We start from the raw sequence: 21,535 nt of genomic DNA, 5'->3' as shown, positions 1-21,535 counted from the left end.
TAATACTGCCTGTACAAATTAAGAACAATTTAGACAATAGCAAGTTTTTGCTAATAGTTTGGATAAAATTTCTATATTAAATTAAAGATTAAGTATAACGTAATTTTCCACAACAAAGCAAGGCAGCGCTCCTGTGCATTTGACATCCCCAGGTTACTTATTAAGATCTAATGATATTTTTCATCTATTCATTTGCACTTCTGCAAGTCTGGAATTGTCTGAGATGAATTGTTTTTGCCTATAGATATTTTCTGTTAAGGCTTTGTTTTCATGTCTGTATTCATAACTCTATTCTTTCTGTTTTCTGAATAGCCGGAACGTAAGTGCTGAAATAATGACTACTGTTGATTTTATAATTCTAAATGTTATCATTCCATATCAAGACAATTAAGTTGCAAAAACCTGACCCAAGCCCCACAGGACTAGACATAATCCAACAATGCTGAATGTCATTCTGAATGCTGAATAGCATTCTAACATAAGTACTGTGAAATGGGAACCTTTAAAAGTCCTTTCCAACTCAAGCGATTCCATGATTCTACACCAGCTAATGACAACAGCAGCAGCTCAAAGGATTCCCATCTCTTATCAGTATGTGCTGCTTTCCTTACAGCAAATGCAGCATTAAAAGAGCACGTGTTCATAAAATCGTTGCCTCTCATAAACTTTAGAAATAACGGCAGTGCCACCTTGCCCACAGGGTTTTCAGTGTACAAGTTAAAGTTTTGAAACATTCTTAGTAAAGCAGAGAATGCATGCCAAATAAAAGATCGTGAGGAAATTATAATTACGTGTTCAAAATTGATTTAAAGACTTTGCACAGCAAGGATGAAACATTCTGATTCAATGAAAATTTCCTCTGTTCTATAGGGAATGATAAATGTTATGAGTATAGTGGAGGTGCACAGTGGGATTTTATGGCTCTTAAATTAATGCTGAATTTTTAACTTCTGTCATGCACATTTTGGGAGCTCCATTTCAGACATCCATTCCAGAGAAGCTGGTATTTTACTATTCTTTCCATACCAGGAGAACAATTGTGTTTCATCTCAATTGTAAGTTAAATCTTCAGCACTTAGGCAAGCTATGGGCCAGATATTTCTCCTTAAAATGCAGATGACGATGGATCAGCAGCTTCACACAAGAAAATTTTACTATTTTTCCATCATCAAGCAAAGGAAGGGAGAGAATCTAACTTCCAAGACTGTCAATGAAGTAAAAGCACTATTGATACCACTGTCTTTCTGAACTTGCCAGCATCCCTTTCATTTACTAGACATCTTTCAGAGGCCTTTATATGCCTTTCTTGGTGCCCTTCATATCATCTCTCTCTACATTGAACTCCAGCTGGGCTTTTCCTAACCCCAAACCTGCACATTCAGACAGCGCCTCTATATTCTTTCCAGGCCACTCATCTCTTATGTCTCTTGCACACTTGCATCTTATGTTCAGGTTCAGTGAGGAGCTCCACAAAGGCTCCTGCTGCCTCTGTTGGAATTCCTACATGTGGGTGTGGGCAATTCTCGAAGGCTGAATGAAGTGAACCCTGAAAATTGGTGAGCTCTCCTGGATTCCATTTTGCTCTAGGACTGTATAAGATATTTTCCAAGCAGATCCCTGAGCAGGCCACAGTCTATTCTCCTTAAGTCCAGAGCTGTGATCCTGGTCTTTGCTTTGTGCAATCCTCTCAGGATCCTGAGCTCCACCACTTCATGGTCTATGCAGTCAAAACTGCTTCCAACCTTCACATTGTCAACCAGTTCTTCCTTCCTTGTTTGCAAGCATGAAGTCTGGCAGAGCATCTTCCCTTGTTTGACTGGTGACTGAAAAGCCAACAGTTACCTCCTAGGTACTGGAAGGTTGGTATTAGGCCTCCTTGAAACTCCCTCTGAAACCTCACCATGGTTGAAGAGGCCCAGGTCCCTCAGCTCCTCCTCAGAGCCAGTGTTCCAGTCCCTGGACATATTGGTGGCTCTCCACTGAACTCACTGAAGCTAGTTGATGTCTCTCATACACTGGAGAACCCAAGACTGGAAGTGGTGTTCCACATATGACCTAAAGGATGCTAAGTTAAGGGGGATAAATCTTTTCCAAGTCTATTGGCTTTGCTCTTGTTAATACAGTCCAGGATACTGCTGGCCCTTTTTGCTACAGCCTGCAAGCAGCCTGTTCAGCCTGCTGTCCAATGAAAGCCTCAGATCCTTACTACAAAGTTACTCCTCAGGATGCACTACTGCAAGAAATTTTTCATTCCAAGGTGTAGGACTTTGCGTTTCTTTTCTGAATTTCATAAGGTTCCTGGCCCATTGCTCCAGCCTAATGTAGGCCTCTGTCCTTCAAAGTATGTTGGTTCCCTTAATTTCATGTTACCTGCCAGCTTCACAGAAAGTGAACTCTGCCACCTCCTCTGGTTCACTGATAAAGATACTAAGCAGGATGGGTCCCAGGACAGACCTCTGTAATACTCCACTTTCACTGGCCCCCACATCAAGCATGGCTCATTAGCCATTACCCTCTGAGGATGATCTTTCAAGAAGATGATTTTATCCATTGTTTTGACCACACATTCAAATTGTAGCAATCTAAATTGGATGAAAGAATATTTTGAGAGACAGTGTTGAAAGGTCTTGCTTAAATGCAGGTATATGACACCCACTACTTATGGACCCTTGTCCACAACTCCAGTCACTTTACCATAGAAAGCAATCACGTTAGCCAGAAATTATTTACCCTTGGTAAAAAGTGTTCCTTACAGGTGGGCAGGACAGAAAATGATAAAATTCAGAAATAGAAGAACTAAGAACAGATTCAAAAGTGAATAAAAAGAGCCATTCAGATCAGGATGAAATGCATGAACTTCCGTAGGAATACCCAAAGTCTAAACAACTTATTGGGTAGATCAGAAGACACAATTCTATTAGAGGCTATAACAAACATCCTAATAACTCAGCAGATAGAAGACAACAAGTAAGACAAGGCAATTTCAGTGTGAAAATGGAACAGTCCATACTGACAAGTGACACTGCACATTTTTTTAACACTTGTACCTGTTTTTCAATACTGGTACATGTTTTAAAAGACGCAGCCTCAAAATGACAATGTGAATTTCTACTAATTACCAAAATGAGTTCAAATGGAAATGGGAATAAAGAAATCATTAGACTGGACATGTCCTCCAGATCAAAGATACAGCAAACCAGGCTGAGCAAATACAGTGACAAATCCAGGGAGGGACACAACTGCAGCACAAGCCCTTTCACCTGGTAGCACAGTGTTTAACTCACAGCAACACAACAGGCTGTAAATACAGCCAGGGACTTGTTAGGAAGGACCACTTTTTCCACAGGAAACTGTAACTTCAAAAGTCATTTGAATATTTATATTTATTAAAGGAGTAAGATGAAGCACAATACTACTGGAAGTAGCATCATCAAGCAGCCAAATGTTTTATCTGGCAAACTAAGTTTACTTGCATGCCTCTGCTGAAAGTGCAAATGCTTTCTATTTTCTAATACTTACAAATAAATAAAGGTGAAAACTAGTTCTTGCAGCTAGTATGCTGATACCTTTATTACCACACAGCAGGCTACTAGTGTCTTGAAAAGGTAGACTTCCAGTAAATAGCTGTCAGCAAGTCTATGCATGACTGAAGTCAAATTACAAATACTAAAGCAACAGGTTTTTGAACTCAATGCCAGCAAAATATCATGTATCTAATCCAGGAAAGAATTACAGACCTCAAGACTGCTATTATTTTATTATCCATGCCATTCACTTTTTGGTCTGCTTCACAGCTTTGTTTGAACTTACTAATCAATGGCGCCTACAATTGGTACTCCACCAGTAACATGTTTCTACATACACAGACAACAAAATGATTTAATATTGAAATGATCTATGCATTTTATTACAGTCACGTGCAAAAAATACCCAGCAATGTTACTAGCACAAATAAACACAACTTCACTAGCAAGCAACACAGGTTAAGTCCTATGAAATCTTTGCATCTGATTTTTGCAGTTCTTCACCAACTGCAGGTCTTTTTTATTTTGTCAGTGCAAAAAAGTACAACTGACAAACTGTTTGCTAAGAGTGAAAGCTCCTGCATTAAAATAAACAGACCAAAACTCCAGCCAATATACCACACAAAGAAAGCACAACCCCAATTTCACATCTGATGCTTTGCGTAAGGCCTTTCTTCTTTGCCAACTCAACCCAACCCAATCCAACACACTACTGCTGCTCCTTGCCTTTTGCAATGACAAGCTGCACCAAGTTTGGCCATGTTTCCACCATACCAGTTTAAAGCCCTGTAATTTTTCCCGTAATTAAACTGCAACCAACTAGATATATCTTTATTTAAATTATTTGAGCTTCTAATAGTTTAAAAAAAAATTACTTGAAAAATTCTAGCCTGTGCTACACCGAAAACCAGCCTTTTCATAAAAATAAAAAACAATCTCTTCAGACACACTAAGAGGTATTTGATCAAGAAACACCAGAAAATCACCGTATTAATACAATACTGACATTGATATCATACACATTAATTCTTCCATGTTAAATTTCCCATCCCTTAATGATTTCACATGGGTGAGGACCAGGCTTGGATAAATAACACACCACTTCATAAGTTTCAATTTAATACATTATCTGCTAAGCAGAACTGACTGGAAAAAATGTAGATTTTTTTTTTCTTAAAAAAAAAAAAAAAAATTAAACCAAACCATCAATGTACAAATCTAATAATAATCACTGTGTTTTCAAAAATAATTTTACATGTAGTATCAGCAAAGCATGGAATTATTTGTGACCATAAATCAAAAACTATGAAATAGATTTCTGGATCAAAATCCCATTCAAAATAATGCAGATAAAAACCTGGCTCAAGAAGAGCCAGCTCTCTGTTACTCTTCCCTGGGCAGCACATTACCTCGTGTACCATAGATTTCAAGGTGGATTCCAAGTATGGAATGATCACAAGCAAAAGACTTGAAGAAAGCATGACACAGAAAGTTAATGATAAGTAATGAAGACTATGTGAATGGTCTGCAAGTGGCCCAGCTAAGTCAGGGTTAGCGAGTGAGACAACAGTCCCTTCTCTCACAACTGCTACATGCCATCACACCACACAACAATGCTAATAAATGTCAGCAATCATCAGACCTTATCCCTTTTCAGACGCAGGTACAGACACACACAGACTGAGTAAATCAAGAAAAGAAAACTAAGGACTTTTATCACTGAAATGAAAACATATGCAACATTATAAAAACTCATCTGTTTTTAGAAGTATGACATACTTAAAAGACGGAAAAAATGATAATTTACTTCTATTATCCAAAAAAATTAGAAACATACTACAGACAAAACACCTCTAGATGTTGAATATACAGTTAAGGGTGGGAACAGAGTATCCTCAGACAAATACTGCCATACCTAGCAGTACCAAAAGAGTGAAATTACCTTAGAACCGAGAGCACCTTGTCCTGACAGGCAGCCCAAAACTCACTTCACCAGCACAACACCAGCAAGCTGAAAGCTGCTGCTGCACAGTGCTGGCCATTGCTAAGCTGTGTCACACTTCTGTTTTCTCCTTGATTACAGAAAGCATTAAGAAGAATGCAGTTAGCTGGGGTAAGCAATAACCTGAGCAATTTACTGCTAATTATAAAGTACCCATTCTTACGGTCACTACGTTGGATAAAATAGTCATTTTGATTAAAATCTGTATGTATAATAGCATTTGAAAGGATTGTTTAAGTAAAGTTTAGCTCAACTGTTTCACTGTGTTTTTGCTGTTTGGCATCTCTAACCTTGAGGGTCACACTTCAATTAAGCAACCACTTATTAGATCCATTTTTCTTGAAGTAATTTTTAACCAGGGTTTTCTAAGCTATTATTTTTTCTACTTCAAACAGTTTAACACCGGAGATCAGAAGCTTAGGGATGCCCCTCCCACATCAGCTACCAACGTCCATTTTTTACGGTGATTTCAAACACCAGACAGGAACTTCCTAAGTACAACTCTGAATTCGGATGAATATCAAACCACAGAAAGTTAGATACAATGTCCATACTTAAAATATGTTTGCTTCTAGCCTTTCCTCACATATAAACGTTATTAGCTTCATTCAATTCAAACAGCAGTGGAGCATGCAGATCATGATGCAAGTCCCTGCTAAAGGGCTTTTGTCACCCTTGGAAAGATCTGGTCATGGAACAAAACTGAACTTGAAATCCTACCTAGAAGCTCTTCTCTCTTTCCTTCCCACTCTCTCCATTAACACTCACTATAAGGTAAAAATATTTGTAAGCAAATCTGATCTCAAAAAAAAAATGAAATACCAGAAGTTTTTAAAATAGGGAATTGTGTGTGAATTCTTTTGAACAACCAGTGTACATGCATAGACAAAAGAGTAAATTATTAATGCAGGCTTGATTTCAATTAAGCATCAAGTCGAACGCAGCCCACAAAGAAACCAATGCATCAGTTTTTCCCATATCCTGTTCTTGAAATTAAACCAATTTAACATTTTAATTAGCAAAAATCTTTAAAGAAAGCTATAAAATCTGGCATTAGGCAATGCAAATTACAGTCCTTGAAATTTTATTCATTAATTATTCTAATTACTTCCATAGCTAATGTTATGTCTAAATATTAATTCCTGAAAAGAAAATGGCTTCAAGCTAGTCATTAAATCTTCCACTGAGGGAAGCCTGAGCCATCTTTAATATAGCAAGTAAAAAATCCTAATAAGTTACAGAAGGACACTAAACAGGATGTGCGTAATTCCTTTCCATGTCAACACAATTAAACTCTTAACAATGGACATTCCTCTCCAGTAATATTTTTGTGTATATGTTTTACTATATATATTTTGCATGTTTTGCACCTACATTAGAGACTCCAATGCTTGCTTTCCAGGCTATTATAAAATTAAGTTTGAAGCCAGTGATTCTGTATACTTTCAGAGTGACAAATCATATAATGCTACAATTTGGTTGGCACAATACTAGCTGTGCAAATTAATTATACTATTTAAAAAAAAAAGTTAATTCTTTGGTTACTACATGTCCAACAGATTTTGGATCTTTAAAATAATCCTAAACTATGCTACTTTCTGTAGAAAGAGAAAAATTTCATAATTTCTAACCTATTTCTTGAAGCTTTTTCTGTTCTTATTTCAGAAGAAGATACTTCTCTTTACCCTTCCTCAAACAAATGCTTGTTTAAAACTGAAATGCATTGAAAAAAAAGAAACAGCAGGAAACCAAGATGGCTATGGATGCTTCTCACAGGAAAGAAGGCGGCAGGCTAGGAGTGAACTGGAAATTAGAAAATTCTTATCAGGGAAGTGAGACCAGTAGGTCAGAAGCTGCGGTGGGCCATTCTTCCCACTCCGAGCTATAGAATAGCACGACATAAAATTGAGATACTTTCTTATGTTTACTTTGATAGAATTATGGAATGAAGAGAATAGAATTGAGAAAGTGATGATGAAAAGCTATTTCTCCGCTTATACATTTTACAACATAAACATAACTGCCCTAGATTTAGATTTATATTAATTTCTCTGTAGAGACCCATGAATCAAAGTGCTTGGGAAGACACAGTAAAAACTACTGGAAAAGTATAGTTGAAGAACTGGTACAGAGGAGTTCCACTCAAACTACAGAATGGTACCATCAGAAGCAGAAGATCTTGCCAAAACTGAATGTGATTCTATTGCTTGGGCAACAGACTGCTACAGCACAGTACATATCATGTATCTGTTTGTTCTCCATAAGCTGAGCATGGCTCTCCAAATTTAACAGATGAGCTTAGTGTAATTTCTTCTAAATGTGTGAAATACAAGGAGGGTTAGACAAGGGCTTTAATCAAGGAACACAGTGTTTAAATTTTGTCAAAATACTCTATTTAAAAGAAGTCTCTCCACTCTTGTGGTAAGCAGCTCTAACCATCACTGGAGTATAAGCTGGTAGCAGCTGTGAACAGCTATTTAGGTCCCAGGCTTAAATAGCTTTGTTCCACAAGTATGGAGAACGTGAAATGACAGCCTCAAGTTTTTCTGACCTTTGCTTCTATTACAGCAAGATATTGGGAATGATGGAGGACAGACTTCAGTGCATGATGTTCTTAATGCTAAACAAGAAAAACATCATCCCCTTCCTATGTACTTTCCAATATCCAATGACTATAGTTCTTCATGTGCACAACTAGAGACAGTATCACACAGCACTGAACTAAGATTTTCTAAGGAGGCAGCAAAAATGAAAGGTAAATCAAACAGTTTAGTTTAACAAGCTCAGCTAGCAGCAGTACATCTTTGAATAAGAATTAATTGCTGGGTACACATCAGAAAAACAAGTTATTTTAAGATTAGATTTTGGCCAATTAGACTCTTAAAAACCATGTTTCTAACTCATATATTAAAAAGGCAGGTCACTTTATATTTTGAAGACACAACATCTCCACGAAGTGCAGGTTGCAGTTGCCTCGGGCATATTAGTAGCTCTAAGATTAATTTCAGCCCTGCTTGACATTAAATACTTATATAAAACTTCTTGTTACAAAACAGCCTTTAATTAACAGTGAAAAGTAACCACAGCTACTAGCACAACAGATTGATACTACAAGCTATAATATTATAAACATTCTTGGTTTTGTTAAATACTTTCATAACATTTTTGTTCTATAAATGAGTTGCACACAACCAAGCACACAAAGCTACGCCAATACATTCACACCTGCTCTGGCCATCCCATCTAACAAGTGGCCAAATAATCCTGGTAGTCAAAGATGACCTCAGAGGAATTGATTTCGCAAAACAGTATTTGTTGGTCAATAAGCAATTTGAAGTAACTCATCCCTCTGAGCACTGAAAGTAGGAGGCCAATGCTTCTGGTGCCAGAACAGCTTTGCTTCCACTCCAGCCTCCCATGAGGCCACTTGAACCTCTTGGCATGACATGGCACCTAACTCTGTCTGCAGGTGATCCACAGAAGAAACTCCAATATTTCTGAATGTCTTTAAAGCTTTTATTCGAGGAGAGACAAAAGAGAGCTGGATGCTTAATTCACGTTGACTTTAAATGGCCAAGAAAATGGAAAATATATAGAAAATAAGGCTTGTGAGGAAAATGGGTGTCATGCTTCTCCAAGTCCGGAGGAGGTAAACTTCATTTTGGACACTTTTAGAAAGCGAGTTCTACTGTAGCACCTCACTTATCATTGTTGCCAAACATAGATGACTTCCACAGATGAATTCCTCTTTCATTCTTTTTGCACTCATCCCATTATTTTCCTATAAGGTAGCAAACACTTGCAGTATCAGAGTGAGTTGCTAACATGATAGAGAATATAAAAAGAAATCCCACTACCTCCAGATTTTGCACACTAGTTTTATAAATTAAAACCGTAGATGAAAAAGCCATCTTTTTACAATGATTTGTTTATAATTTAGAAAAGAAACAATGTTCAAATACAAGCAAGTCGAAAATGCCTTCACAGTACATTCAAACACAGCTACCTGTGTATAAGTCAAATGCTGCTTTGATTTAAAAAAGCAACTACTCAGGAGCTGCAGAGGTAATGGTACTGGCTAAGCCACATGTCCAGCCCCTGGCTGAGCAGGCTGCAGGAAGATGAATTACACAGAAGGCTCACTATGCTTTGGGAAGGGATTGCACTTAATGCCCCGGAATGTGCCTCACTGAATGCCTGTGTCCAGCAACATTGGCTGGAATCCAAGCAGATCCATTACGTTCCCTTTATACATCAACTCACCACATGCCTTGGTGACACCGCAGATATGCCTTTCCTCCTCCCCTGTATTTTTAACTTGAGTATCTTTAACACGATTGAGATGCATACTTCAGGTTATACCAAAAGGAGGATTTTAAACCCAGTTTAGCACTTTGTAAATTATTGTGTTATCTCTCCACCTCTAATCTAATACCATACTGAAAATCAGGCAAATTAATGATACAGTTCACACAAATGCTTGCATGAGTTGTGCTGAAGCAACTGTACTTTCATGAAAAGTTATCTGCACGTGAGCCCTTCAGATGCTCCATAAAAATAATTATTTTGACTCTTAAGTTTCAGAGGACAGTCTTTCTGGCTACACCACCACTCAGAGAAGCTCAACTTCAACTGTAGCCAAAGCATTAATAGGTTGGTTACATGATAGGTAAACTGCCTCTGAAAACAATTTTTTTAATCACTTCATGAACACTCACTTTGGAAAATGCATATGAATAATACTATTTATTGAACTTGTTAGATATAGTAACATTTATAAGATGACTGTGATATCACAGGATACTTAGTGCCTTATGCATCCATCAGGTCCAAAACCAGCAGAACAAACTCCGGAGGGCAGCAGATTCACTTCTCCTCCCTTCCTTCCCTTACTATACAAGTATTAACATCAAATAGAAGGATTCCAGGATCAGAATGGAATAAAGTAAATTTTCTCTGCAAAACTAGAAAAGGCTTTTATGGGCTGTCTATAGATGAAGTTTCTCACATTCAGCAAAATATCTGAATGTGAAAAATTACTCAGCTAACAAACACGCATGAGTGTTTTGAGTATGTTATCTTCACTTTCTTACGAAACTATTTGTGGACTCTGCTCCTTGCATAGTACAGTCTCCTATTCATTTATAGATGCCCATCTCATGACTACCTGAACACAAGCTGATCACCACTGGTACCCTCTTATCTGTCTATTCAAGGTTTTCTGACAGAGCAGGCACATTTTACAATTTTTGTAGTACCAGCAGAGCATCGTTTCTTCAGAAACCTCAGCTTTTAAATTTGCTTTTACTTCAGATATAAGGGCTTGTGTGGTAATCAAAAGCTTGTTGAACCTTTCCCAGTCCTAGCATTTTGTCTGATAGAGGATATCGCCTCTATTGCTGTAGTTCTGCCAAACACATCCATAGGGATATTAAATGGCTGTGAGTGTCCCTCAAGCATGAAGCAATGGGAAACCTGACCATCTGCAGGCCTGGGATGGTAAGTAACAGCTCTGGTGTCACCTCTAGGATGACAACATATTTTGCATGAAGTAAATACACTCCAAAGAACTGTGAGCAACTTTTGAATTCCACTTGTGCAATCCGCTGTCCAGCAGTTAGATGAATTGGATATTTCCTATGGCTAGAAACAGATGTGCATAATATCAATTTGAAGAGATGACATGCAATTGCAAACTCTACTAAACCATACCAGAGTCTGATTCCATCACATTAAAGCAACATCCAGAATGTAAGACTACACAGCCTGGCCCAGAGTCACTCTGTATCCACCCCCCATTCTGATGCGGTACCCAGAGCCCAAATCAGCCCCTCTGTTTCAGCAACAAAGCAAGCTCCCCAGCAGCTCCTGACCCAGGGGCTGTAGGAAGCAGAGAGCACCCAGGGCCCTCTGAGCAATCTCATCCTGTAGAGCATGCTATGAGCAACAAGTCCTGCAGGGCAAGAACCCAGGCCCCTCCCCACCCCCCCCAAGAAGGATCAAATTGACCGGTAATGAAGGTATGAAGAAGTGACAGAGATGCCCCATTAGGTTTGCAACTACAGCCTCACAAATACTTGCCCAAAAAGAGTTGGCTGCGCCATGGCACTCAGTATAATTGCTATGCTTGAACCACTATTCACTGGAAGCGCTGCCTCCTACCCCTGCCTCTGGGAATGAGAGTACAGAGTGAAAGAAACATTACCAGCTGCTTCAAGTTTTTCACAGCAGAGAGCCCGACTATGACTCACTGTCACTGACAATGCATCTTGAACGCATCACTGTCATTTCAAGAAGAACTGTCCAGGAACCTCTTTACCACATGCAAAAAAAAGAAGCACTGATGATAAACATACAGCAAACGGATGGCATGTTAGCAGATGAAAATACATTCCTTTATACAGAGGTGTTCACAGAAAGAATCCACTATTTATTGCTATACAAATTTGTGCTCAACTCGCACACACAGTATTTCTGGTGCATGGAAGTTTCCATACTTTCCGTCGTATTTCATACTCAAAGTTGAAGAGAACTAAAAACACCAATCTCAAAATCGAAGAAGAACAATGGAACACTATTTGGCAGTATGATCTCATCAATTTTCCAAATTTAACTGCAGCTGAGAAAAAAGTATGTCAGCAATTTCCTACAATGTCTTTCTGGGAGGTTGAGTAGGAACATTCCATACTAGAAGCATATTTAGAACAAAACAAAAAGTCATTTTCTACATTTTATGCTGCTTATTGTCAATGATGACTCTTTACCTGAGCTGAAAATGTAATTTTTAAAAAAATCCAGACACATAATAGTTGCTTTAAGTTTTGCAATTTGCTTTAAGCTTTGCAGTCTTCTCTGCATTGAGTCTTTCCCATAGCTCACAGCCTAAATGCATTTATTACATTTAGGTCTTTAGCACTCCTCTAAGTAAAACTGCTTAAATAAAGAAGAATTAAAGACAAGCACAAATTTCTTTACACAAGCACTTAACTACAGCTCTGTAGGAAAAAATGAACAATTCTTTTTCCTCAGAAGAAATAATAATGCAGCAGTAACACACACACATGAACATTAACCACCAAGTAATAAAACCTAAGTCCAGCTCTGATAAAATACAGAAATTAATTTACTTTAAATGGCAAAATAAATGTCACATTTTAACCACACCACAGAGCACTTGTCGCTACCATCAATTATTCCCAACAGATTTTGCCTAAAAGCTTTCATACAGAGATGTCTGGCTATACCAAGTGTAAATGAAAAGAGTTTGCAGAGCTTAAGAAACTGTCAGTCAAATAAGGAAAAAATAGCAGCTTGCACTGACAGATAATTTGGTATAGGGCTAGAAAGAACTAATTTCAGACAAACTAAGTCATAGAACAAGAAAAGCATCTGCACATTGTAGGGCTCACACAGCTAAGCACCAATGGAATCTGCACGCTAAGTAGCTCTATTTCCATTACTCACTTGTTTCTCACGTGCTTATAAACCTCCCAGGCCCAACACAGAACCAGAACATGAAAGACTATGTTTCTCCCACTGCTAACTTTATACTAAAACACGGCCACATGTAACTGCAGCAATTCATTTGTTTTAAAGTCTTCCTCTACATTACATTAGTGAGACAAGCATTTCGGGAAGAGAAACCAGATCTTGCACTTATCTTGAAGCACTGAAACAAATGTTTATGTTCTCTGCCATATGAACATTAGTGCTTAAAATGAATTAATCTATTAACATCCCAGGATGATTTAAACGTGGATGCAACATACTGCAAAATAACAGAAAAACTGTGCATAAGTGGAGAGGGATCTCAGAAAGAACAGCTAAGCATTAAGAATGAGAAGTCAATCTAATGCGAACAACTAAAGCACATATCAATTCTTCTCACTCGTTCCCTACGGAAAAATCTAGATTATATAACAATGCCTTACATGAAGTAGAAGTTTCTACACATTTGGGGGTGTTGGTCAATGCTTGGCTAAACATGAGCCAGCAATGTGCCAAGAGGGAGGCCAAGAAGGCCAATGGCATCCTGCCTTGTATCAGCAGTAGTGCAGCCAGCAGGAGCACGGAGGCGAGGCCAACTCCCACCTCACCACACGCTCCCTTCAGGCAGTTGCAGAGAGTGATACGGTCTCCCCTGAGCCTCTTCTTCTCCAGACTGAACAATCCCCATTCCCTCAGCAGCTCATAGGACCTGTGCTCCAGACCCTTCACAGCTTTACTGCCCTTCTCTGAACACAACTCCAATTGCTTTAAATATTGCAATTTTTGTTCTTTGTGTTGAGTCCTCTCTATAACTCATGGTCTAAATACTTCTAGATCTTTAGCACTGAAGTAAAGTTGCTTAAATAAAAGAGAGCTTAACGTCATTACTATCATACTACTATATTTATTTTTAACACTGTATTTACATAGTATTTTAAATATGCATTATACATACGCAAAATTGATATCCTTACAAATATATGCATAAAATATAACTTACCTTGTAAGCACATTTATGTATATAGCTTTATATGCAGCTCAGCGTATTTTAACATCACACCATAATTTAATATATCATTAATATAATATGGCAGTTTCTCCAGCAGTAGACTTCATCAAAGAAAATATCATATAAATAAATAAATGAGGTAAATAAGAGGTAAATAAATATAAGAGGTAAAATATAAGAGAAAAAATGTCTTCTGGAAATACTGACTTCAGTCCAGATCAATTTTTTGTCTGTGCTAGAGATAGTCTGCAGTTTGTGGAGGTTGACTAAGGACTTTCTCAGCTGATTTGGCAAAGAAGCAAGGAAGGGATCAGTGCAGATAAGACAGTATTTATTAGCTACATCTGCTACAACTGCTTTATATAGATTTCATCACCGCAGGACAGTCACTCTTGAAATTTCTCCTACGCTGAATGGGACACAAACCTTAAGGAACAAATTTAAATGCTGCCTTGGTGTTTCAGCCTGGCAACATTCCCTTCTCTTATCTTCCAGCTCACAGAGCACAGAGAACTGTCAGGAGCAACAGGAAAGAGATACAGCCAGCTGTATGTATATGATTCATGTTCATTTTCTATGCTATTGCAGTTTACTTTAAGAAGTGCTTTTCTGGAATATTATTCAAACAAAAAGAAGCCTACTATGTTAAGTATCATGATAGGAACCACAGTAACAGAAAAATTAAATGTTACAAAGTATGAAAATGAGTGACCTGGAAGTACCCAGCGCAGGAAATAAGGAGAAGTCCATTGTATGAACAGCCTCAGTGCAATTGTTACAGCATCTTTCTCCAAATTTCACTGGTGGCAGCTGATGAAAGAGAGTTAAATTTTAACCTTGACCCCTAAGATTACATTTGACGTGTTGTTTCAGTATCAGTGAAAACACCTGTACAAAGAATCTCAGTGCATACTGAGAAGGGAATAAATGCAAATAATTTCAAAGCCAAAAACTTCAGGATATAAATATCTCACATTCAAAAGGCTGAAATGGATACCACATATTTAAAGTTGTGAAACAAATGTACGTCCATAAGTAATATCTAAGTCTATAATTAATTATAACATCATGGCCCTACAGATTCCATACTCTCTATATCACATTCTATTTTGGGCACACAACATGACAATGCCTGTATGCCACTAATGTGGAGAATGATGTTTGTGATATATTTAATAGCTCAGTTATTGATTTAGACACCTGATACATACAGTATTTCCAAAACACAGAGAAATACAGAATTAAACAAGAGGTAGCTAGGGTTACTGTGTTTGGCTGCACAAGTGAAGCAGTTCAGAAAGACTGAAGTATTTTCCAGAGGGGGGAAAAAAAAACAACAAGAAAACAACAAAAAACAGAGATGGCTGAGCTGTTAATACGGTTCCAAATATTTCTCCTTTTAGGTGAGAGTCATACTTATTAACACTTAATTACTAGAGCAATGTTGTCTTAAAATGCATTTTAGAATACTCTATTAACAGAAATTTACTCATTCTCGATGGATTAGGAGTTAACAATGTTATCGAGGTATTTACAGGCACAAAACCAAACCAAGTCTAGATGCCCAGGAGAGGAAAAACCTTCATACAGTCACATGATACACCAGAGTGAGAAGACAAACACGAACTGTGTTCAAACATCTTATGTAGGCATGGACTATTGATATCCCAGGTAAGTAATCACAGACTGACTGCTCATTTCCTTTCAGAAATAGAAAGATTTGTTGATGATGATGTTGATGATGATCATGATGAGTTCAAGTCCCATCATGATCTGAGACAATATGCCATGTAATATTTATCAGGATAGTAAATATAGAAGTAAAGATACAGCAGCAAGTACAACACGAAGCTGGTACAGGGATGCTACCTGTGCTGATAAGAACACCGACTGCACTCACTGCGCATCCACAAAAGGCCGTCCCAGCCCTGGGCCCTGCTGTAAAGAAACACAGGTGCTCCAAGAGTGCTGGTAGCAAACCTGGAAACCACGTGAAGGCTGCCAACTTTGCAGATGCTTCAGTGAGAAGATGTCCAGGTGCAACCTTAGGGCTGGATTGTAATTGTGATCTTTACTTAAAGAGGCTCCAAGTCACTACAGTAATGGTAATTTGCATCATTTTTAACATAGTCTTGTTTCATTAGACAGATGTTATTAAGCACTGACAATCTGACTCTGTGGTCAGGTGTCCACCAGCTGAATTGAAGCAGGAGGCTTCACTGAGGTCTGTATAATATCAGAGAGAAGCATGTTCAATATGGATCAAAAACCTTTCCATGAATATTCTATCAAGGTATTATGCTGCATACTTTTATTTAATACATGCTTAGTTTTATTTTGTGTGTGTGCCAGTCAGCTGTCATAGGTGCCATTGCACTTGCATTCTTAATTTCTAATAGAATAAAGATTCAAAAACAAACACTTAAATTAGTTCTCAGGACACAAAACCTATGCTAGGATTCTTGGTCAAACGAAAGCAAGCAATTTGTTTTTGTATTTTATGTCAAAACACAAGAGCCTTCTTGTCTATTCCTCAGATTAGGCTGTACACATTCACTCTGGTTTTATTTTAGAACCAGATTCCTCCTGGCAATTCCATACATCACTACAAATCCTTATGCAACTGTATCCAGAGTTCTATATTTATCAAGATACCTCATCTTAACAACAACGTTCCTCCTTTGCATGAATCAGTCTTTTAAAGCAGATTGCAAAGAAGCCCCCATTAAAGCAAGTCCATTTCAGCAAGATGTGCCAGCAAGCCTCTCAGTTTAAAGCACTGACATGAATTACAACCAAACAATGGCTCCTACAAAGAAATGTTATTCCTCTTCTTTGTTTTTTTTTCCATTTGGTGACTGAAGTCAAATGGTGCACATACACATCCTATCTGCCAATACTGAAAACCTTCTCCATGCAGCTTTTATGCACCTTGTACCTTCCTAGATACAAATTAATACAGTGAGCAAAGAACTGCGGACTAAAAGTTGTGTAAACGAAGCTTAAGCCAAAGTGGCCCACAGTCCACAGGATACATAAAAATCATGAAAAGCTGAGAGCAATGTAGTTCTTCCTTCCACTGCTCTAACAAAACCTCATCAAATAATTTGAACCAAAAGCTTTGGCATGCACGCAACTGATGTCTTTTGGAAGCATGTGAGTGACAGTACTGCCATGCTGTATTCGTGTCTATGTCTGAATTAACTCATCGAGCAAAAATAGGCTAAAAAGGTAACATCAGTGAGTAAATCACCTCTTGATTTGGACTGGAAAATTTACCCAAGTGCAAACCAAACGCAATGTACCAGAACCTGTCTGAAATGGATCCATCTCAGCACTCAGTTGTTTGCAGACTCAAAGAAGGATCAAGAAACACAGAGAGTATCTTACAGCTTTCAAACCCATTTGTCAACTTCCAAGGCTGGAAGCTCAAAGGATTTCTACTGCAACCCTGACAAAGTGAGCTATATTTGGTCCCCATAGTTTAGGCTATGAACTGTGGCACCCTCTACTGCTCCTGAATTGGTGGAGAGGCGCATTTTACAGCAGTGTCAGAACCAAGAGCATCATCCCAGAACAAAACTGCTGTTCACAGAATCTTTTACGTTATTCTACATTTTTAAAAGTGTCAGGCAATCGTTCCAAAACGAAGTTTTGCGGTGGTTACACAGACAGCCCAAGAATGAATTGAAGGTGAAGTTTTGATCAACAGAAATATTTTACAATTGTTCAGAATAAGAGTTCTTCTAGAACACTGAATTACCACTGCCATGCATGTCTTCTCCCAGCAATTACTAACATTAGAAAACTAGAGAAGGGTGAAACGCTCCATACAGCTTAATACAGTTCCAAAAAAGATTAGAGGACCTTTCTCCCTCCCCTCCTTCAAATATAAAATCTATTTCCTGGTTCAATAAACACATTTTAAATAAAATGTGAATTTCATAAATATCAGCCACTAAAAAAGGCACAAGTGGTTCATATTCCATTGTTCAGAGAATAGAATTCTCTTAACATTTTCAGTATGATCAAACACAATTAATGTGTTGTTTAAGACTACCAGGATGGGAATTGAGTCTCTGCTCACCTGGAAGAACCATAGCATACTGCTGAGACAGCTCCACCAAAAGGAAGAGAAACAATGGCTACAATCACCTAACAGAAACCAGTAACAAAGACAGAGAGATGAATGCTGTTGGTTAAGTTCACAGAATGGTTGAGCCTGGTCAAGTTGTGCTTTCCACTTCATCTCAGGAAAGGAATACCAAATATTTAACCACCAGTTAAAGCTCCTTGAGCCCTAGGAAAAGAATGCTGTAACACTATCACTTCTATGGGCAACAAACAGACAGGACTCTGAATACCTTAGAATTTCAAACAAGTACTGGTAACAACTTTACTCTCATTTGGAAACAGTGACAGATTGTAGCACAAAATGCTACAGAGATGGCAATTTCTTCAGGGTGAATCAAATTGCATTGTTCTTTCCCAAACCAGAAATTAAACACGTCCATAAAACCCTCAGCAAGGGCCGGAGATGCTGCCTCTGGCAGCTTGGTGCTGCTCAGAGCTGCCTTGGCATTCGTACCATGCGTGAGCATGAGAGCAAAGCTACAGTCCCTTGGCAAGTTCCCAACATAGATGGCAGTTTCCTGATGTGAGCCATCCCAAATTCCCTTGCACGCTCTGCGCTGTGTACTTGATGCTTCACCATGACAAAGACTACTCAGGTAGTAGAGACTGCAAAGCTGACTGGTGATAACAGCCGGTTTTAACCCAAGGATTCCAACAGCAGGCCATATAGTTTGTGATACCGAAGTGACAAGTAGTCACACAATACTGCATGTCTGACCAAGGCTCTCAATCACACATCATTCTGTCAATGACTTAGGAATCATCACTACAGTGCACAGTGCAACATGAACACTTTTGACCCACCTAAGGTAAAAATCAGCATTTTCAGTCACACTGGCAGAACAAAGGCTCTCATCACTGCCACCTGATCCTTCATAAAAACTGACAGTTCCTTTCAGCTAGAAAAACAGATCCAGATTTCCCCAGTACAGACTCCATCAGCTTCACTGATAAATAGGAAATGTAGATAAACTCAGACGGTTATCTACACAGATTGAGGGGAAAAAAAATAAGATTACATTGCTTTTGCTATAATGTTTTTGTACAGTAGAGAGTCCCCATCATAAGTAAGGACATATGCCAACAGACACCTTACGCCTTTTTAAACATTTGGTCAGCAAACAGAGAATGAAAATAACTTCATAAATCACTTATAAAGCTGAAAATGTCCTAACTAGGTGGAGACTAGTTGAACACTAATGGCAAATATAAACACCTACAAATTTCAGCTACATAAACTAAATGAAGAACAAGAAGCCACTAGCAGCATCTGAACTGCTTCAAACAAATGCAGCATGCCGCTTTGGTTCTGCCATGCTGTCCTCACCACTTTCACAAGCCTGTTCTGCCTTCAGCTCACTGCCCTTAGGAACTGATCAGGTACAGTGCGACACTAAGTACTTTTAAATAGGTCACTGCATTAATTGCAGCAACACAAAATACAAGACATATGTCTGCTGCTACAATGGGACATTCTACAATCTTTTTATCAGAAGACCAGAAAGTTCAAATTGAATAAACTGCTTAACATTTTGCAGAGCCCATCAATTTTCTGTCTCCAAAAATGAATCAATCCAAGAAGCTGCAGATCTTCGGAGTTCCCTCAGAACATTAGAAAGTATGTTAGAAAGGTTATCACTGCATTATATGGAATTCAGACCAAGAACACAAGAGCACCAAAGTTTTATCATTTCAACTCAACAGTCTTCATCTCTGGAGATGTTCGAGGCCAGGTTGGATGGGGCAGCCTGACCTGTTGGGCGGCAGCCCTACCCATGGCATGAGGTTGGAACTGGATGGACTGCAGGGTCCCTTCCAATCCCAACCATGCTGTGAGCCTATGATTATGCACTGCATTAACACATTTTTTATGTACCTATCTACAGATCTGCTTAAACAAAAGTCCCATATATATGAAATAGGCCTCTACAATAGGATTTTTTAAACATAATATAAAGTTGCTTTGCCACTGAGCTAAATATACTTCTGGTTCTATACAGTAAGGAGATGCATTTCCAATAAGGTTTATAGGGGAACAGTGGATGCCTTTCTCATGGGGAGCTGCATCCAGAAAACCAACTTTTTAACACGTGCTGTTCAAGGGCTCAGGACTAACACAGTCTATTTCAGAAACAGGCACACACACACACACACACACATGAGTTTTCTATAAAGAAACAGCTTAGAATATCTCCACAATTAAGATTTCAATATCAAAAAGCAAATCACTTCTTGTTCTTGACTTAAGAATACTTCAAGTTGCAATGCACCTGTCTGCAGTTCTGCCTGTTGAGACACAACTTCCGAGCATAGAAACCATTGAATGCTTCCTCAGTCCTCTGGACAGAAGCAGACAAATGGCAACACACGTGCACACTAATCTCCCTCACCCCACCTAAAACTAGATTTCCTCTCTGGAAGAAGGGTGGGGTAAAAGTTCACTACCTACACAAAAAAAGCAACAGCGAGGAAAAAGCATCGCTGTGTTTTGGAACTTGTGGTGATTACTTTGGAAATGGTGCAAATAGTTCAGGAGCCCAACCTGAATGGCACTGACACTCCAAGGCAAGGTTCATCCCAACGTTCACCGCCAGGTATTGAGCAAACCATCCAGGTGCCATCCTACCCACTGCACGCCACGCAATTCAGATGAAACATAAAAGATGGAATTATTCTTTGTTAAGGGGAAGAGAGGTATCCCACCGTGTCACAGTGCCCGAAGCGAGGCCGGGCACGGCGAAAGGAGCCGCTTCCAGCACACAGGACAGCTCAGCACAGCCCACACCTCGCACACACTACGAGAACTCACGCCCAGCTCGCTGCCGCCGGGGCGGCCAGGCACCCGAGCAGCGCTTAGACGAAAATCCACTGCAGAAAGGGGCCAAGCGCTCATTAACGAAGAGGGGCCGAGAACAGCTCGAGCGAAATACCACCGGCCCGTCCCGCCGCCCGCATCCCCTGCCCGACCCAACAGCCGCAGCCCCCAGGGCCGCCGCCCCGCCCCGCCCCCCCCGCGCAGCACGGCCCCCTCGAGCCCCGTCGCCTTCCTGAGGCGCCCGCGATGCGCGAGGCCCGGCACCCCGCCGGCTCTCAGAGCGGCCGCTCACCTGAGCCAGGACGGTGAGGAACGTGCCCGCCCCCGGCCGTCCCCAGCCGCCGCAGCACGCCGCCACCGAGCCTCCCCCGAGCAGGGCGGCGGCAGCGGCCATCCTCCAGCCGGGCGGGCGTCGCTGATTCCGGGCGGGCCGCGGCCCGAGCAGCCGTCCCCTCAGCGGAGCTCGGGTGCCCGCCGCCAGAGCAGCTCTCCACGCCGCCATCTTCCCGGAAACCGCCGACATGGAGCGCATGCGCGGCGAGCGGGGCGGATGGGGCGAGCGG

At 39.7% G+C, this 21,535-nt stretch overlaps 1 protein-coding gene across 2 annotated transcripts in view; it reads right to left on the bottom strand.

Moving 5' to 3' along the window:
* Positions 1-21,495, bottom strand: part of MICU2 (mitochondrial calcium uptake 2) — a 130,646-nt gene extending 109,151 nt beyond the window's left edge. Inside the window, exon 1 of one of the 2 annotated variants that reach the window (XM_048934299.1) lies at positions 21,265-21,495. In XM_048934299.1, coding sequence (XP_048790256.1) covers positions 21,265-21,495 — 231 coding nt within the window. Of the gene's footprint in view, positions 1-5,466; positions 5,578-21,264 lie in introns of those variants that run through there. The other variant, XM_048934305.1, reaches the window with a different exon arrangement.
* Between the last annotated feature and the right edge of the window lie 40 nt (positions 21,496-21,535).

The sequence above is a fragment of the Lagopus muta genome, chromosome 1 (genome assembly GCF_023343835.1).
Source record: "Lagopus muta isolate bLagMut1 chromosome 1, bLagMut1 primary, whole genome shotgun sequence".
NCBI classification, from domain to species: domain Eukaryota; kingdom Metazoa; phylum Chordata; class Aves; order Galliformes; family Phasianidae; genus Lagopus; species Lagopus muta.
This window is presented reverse-complemented; position numbering and strand designations above follow the sequence as displayed.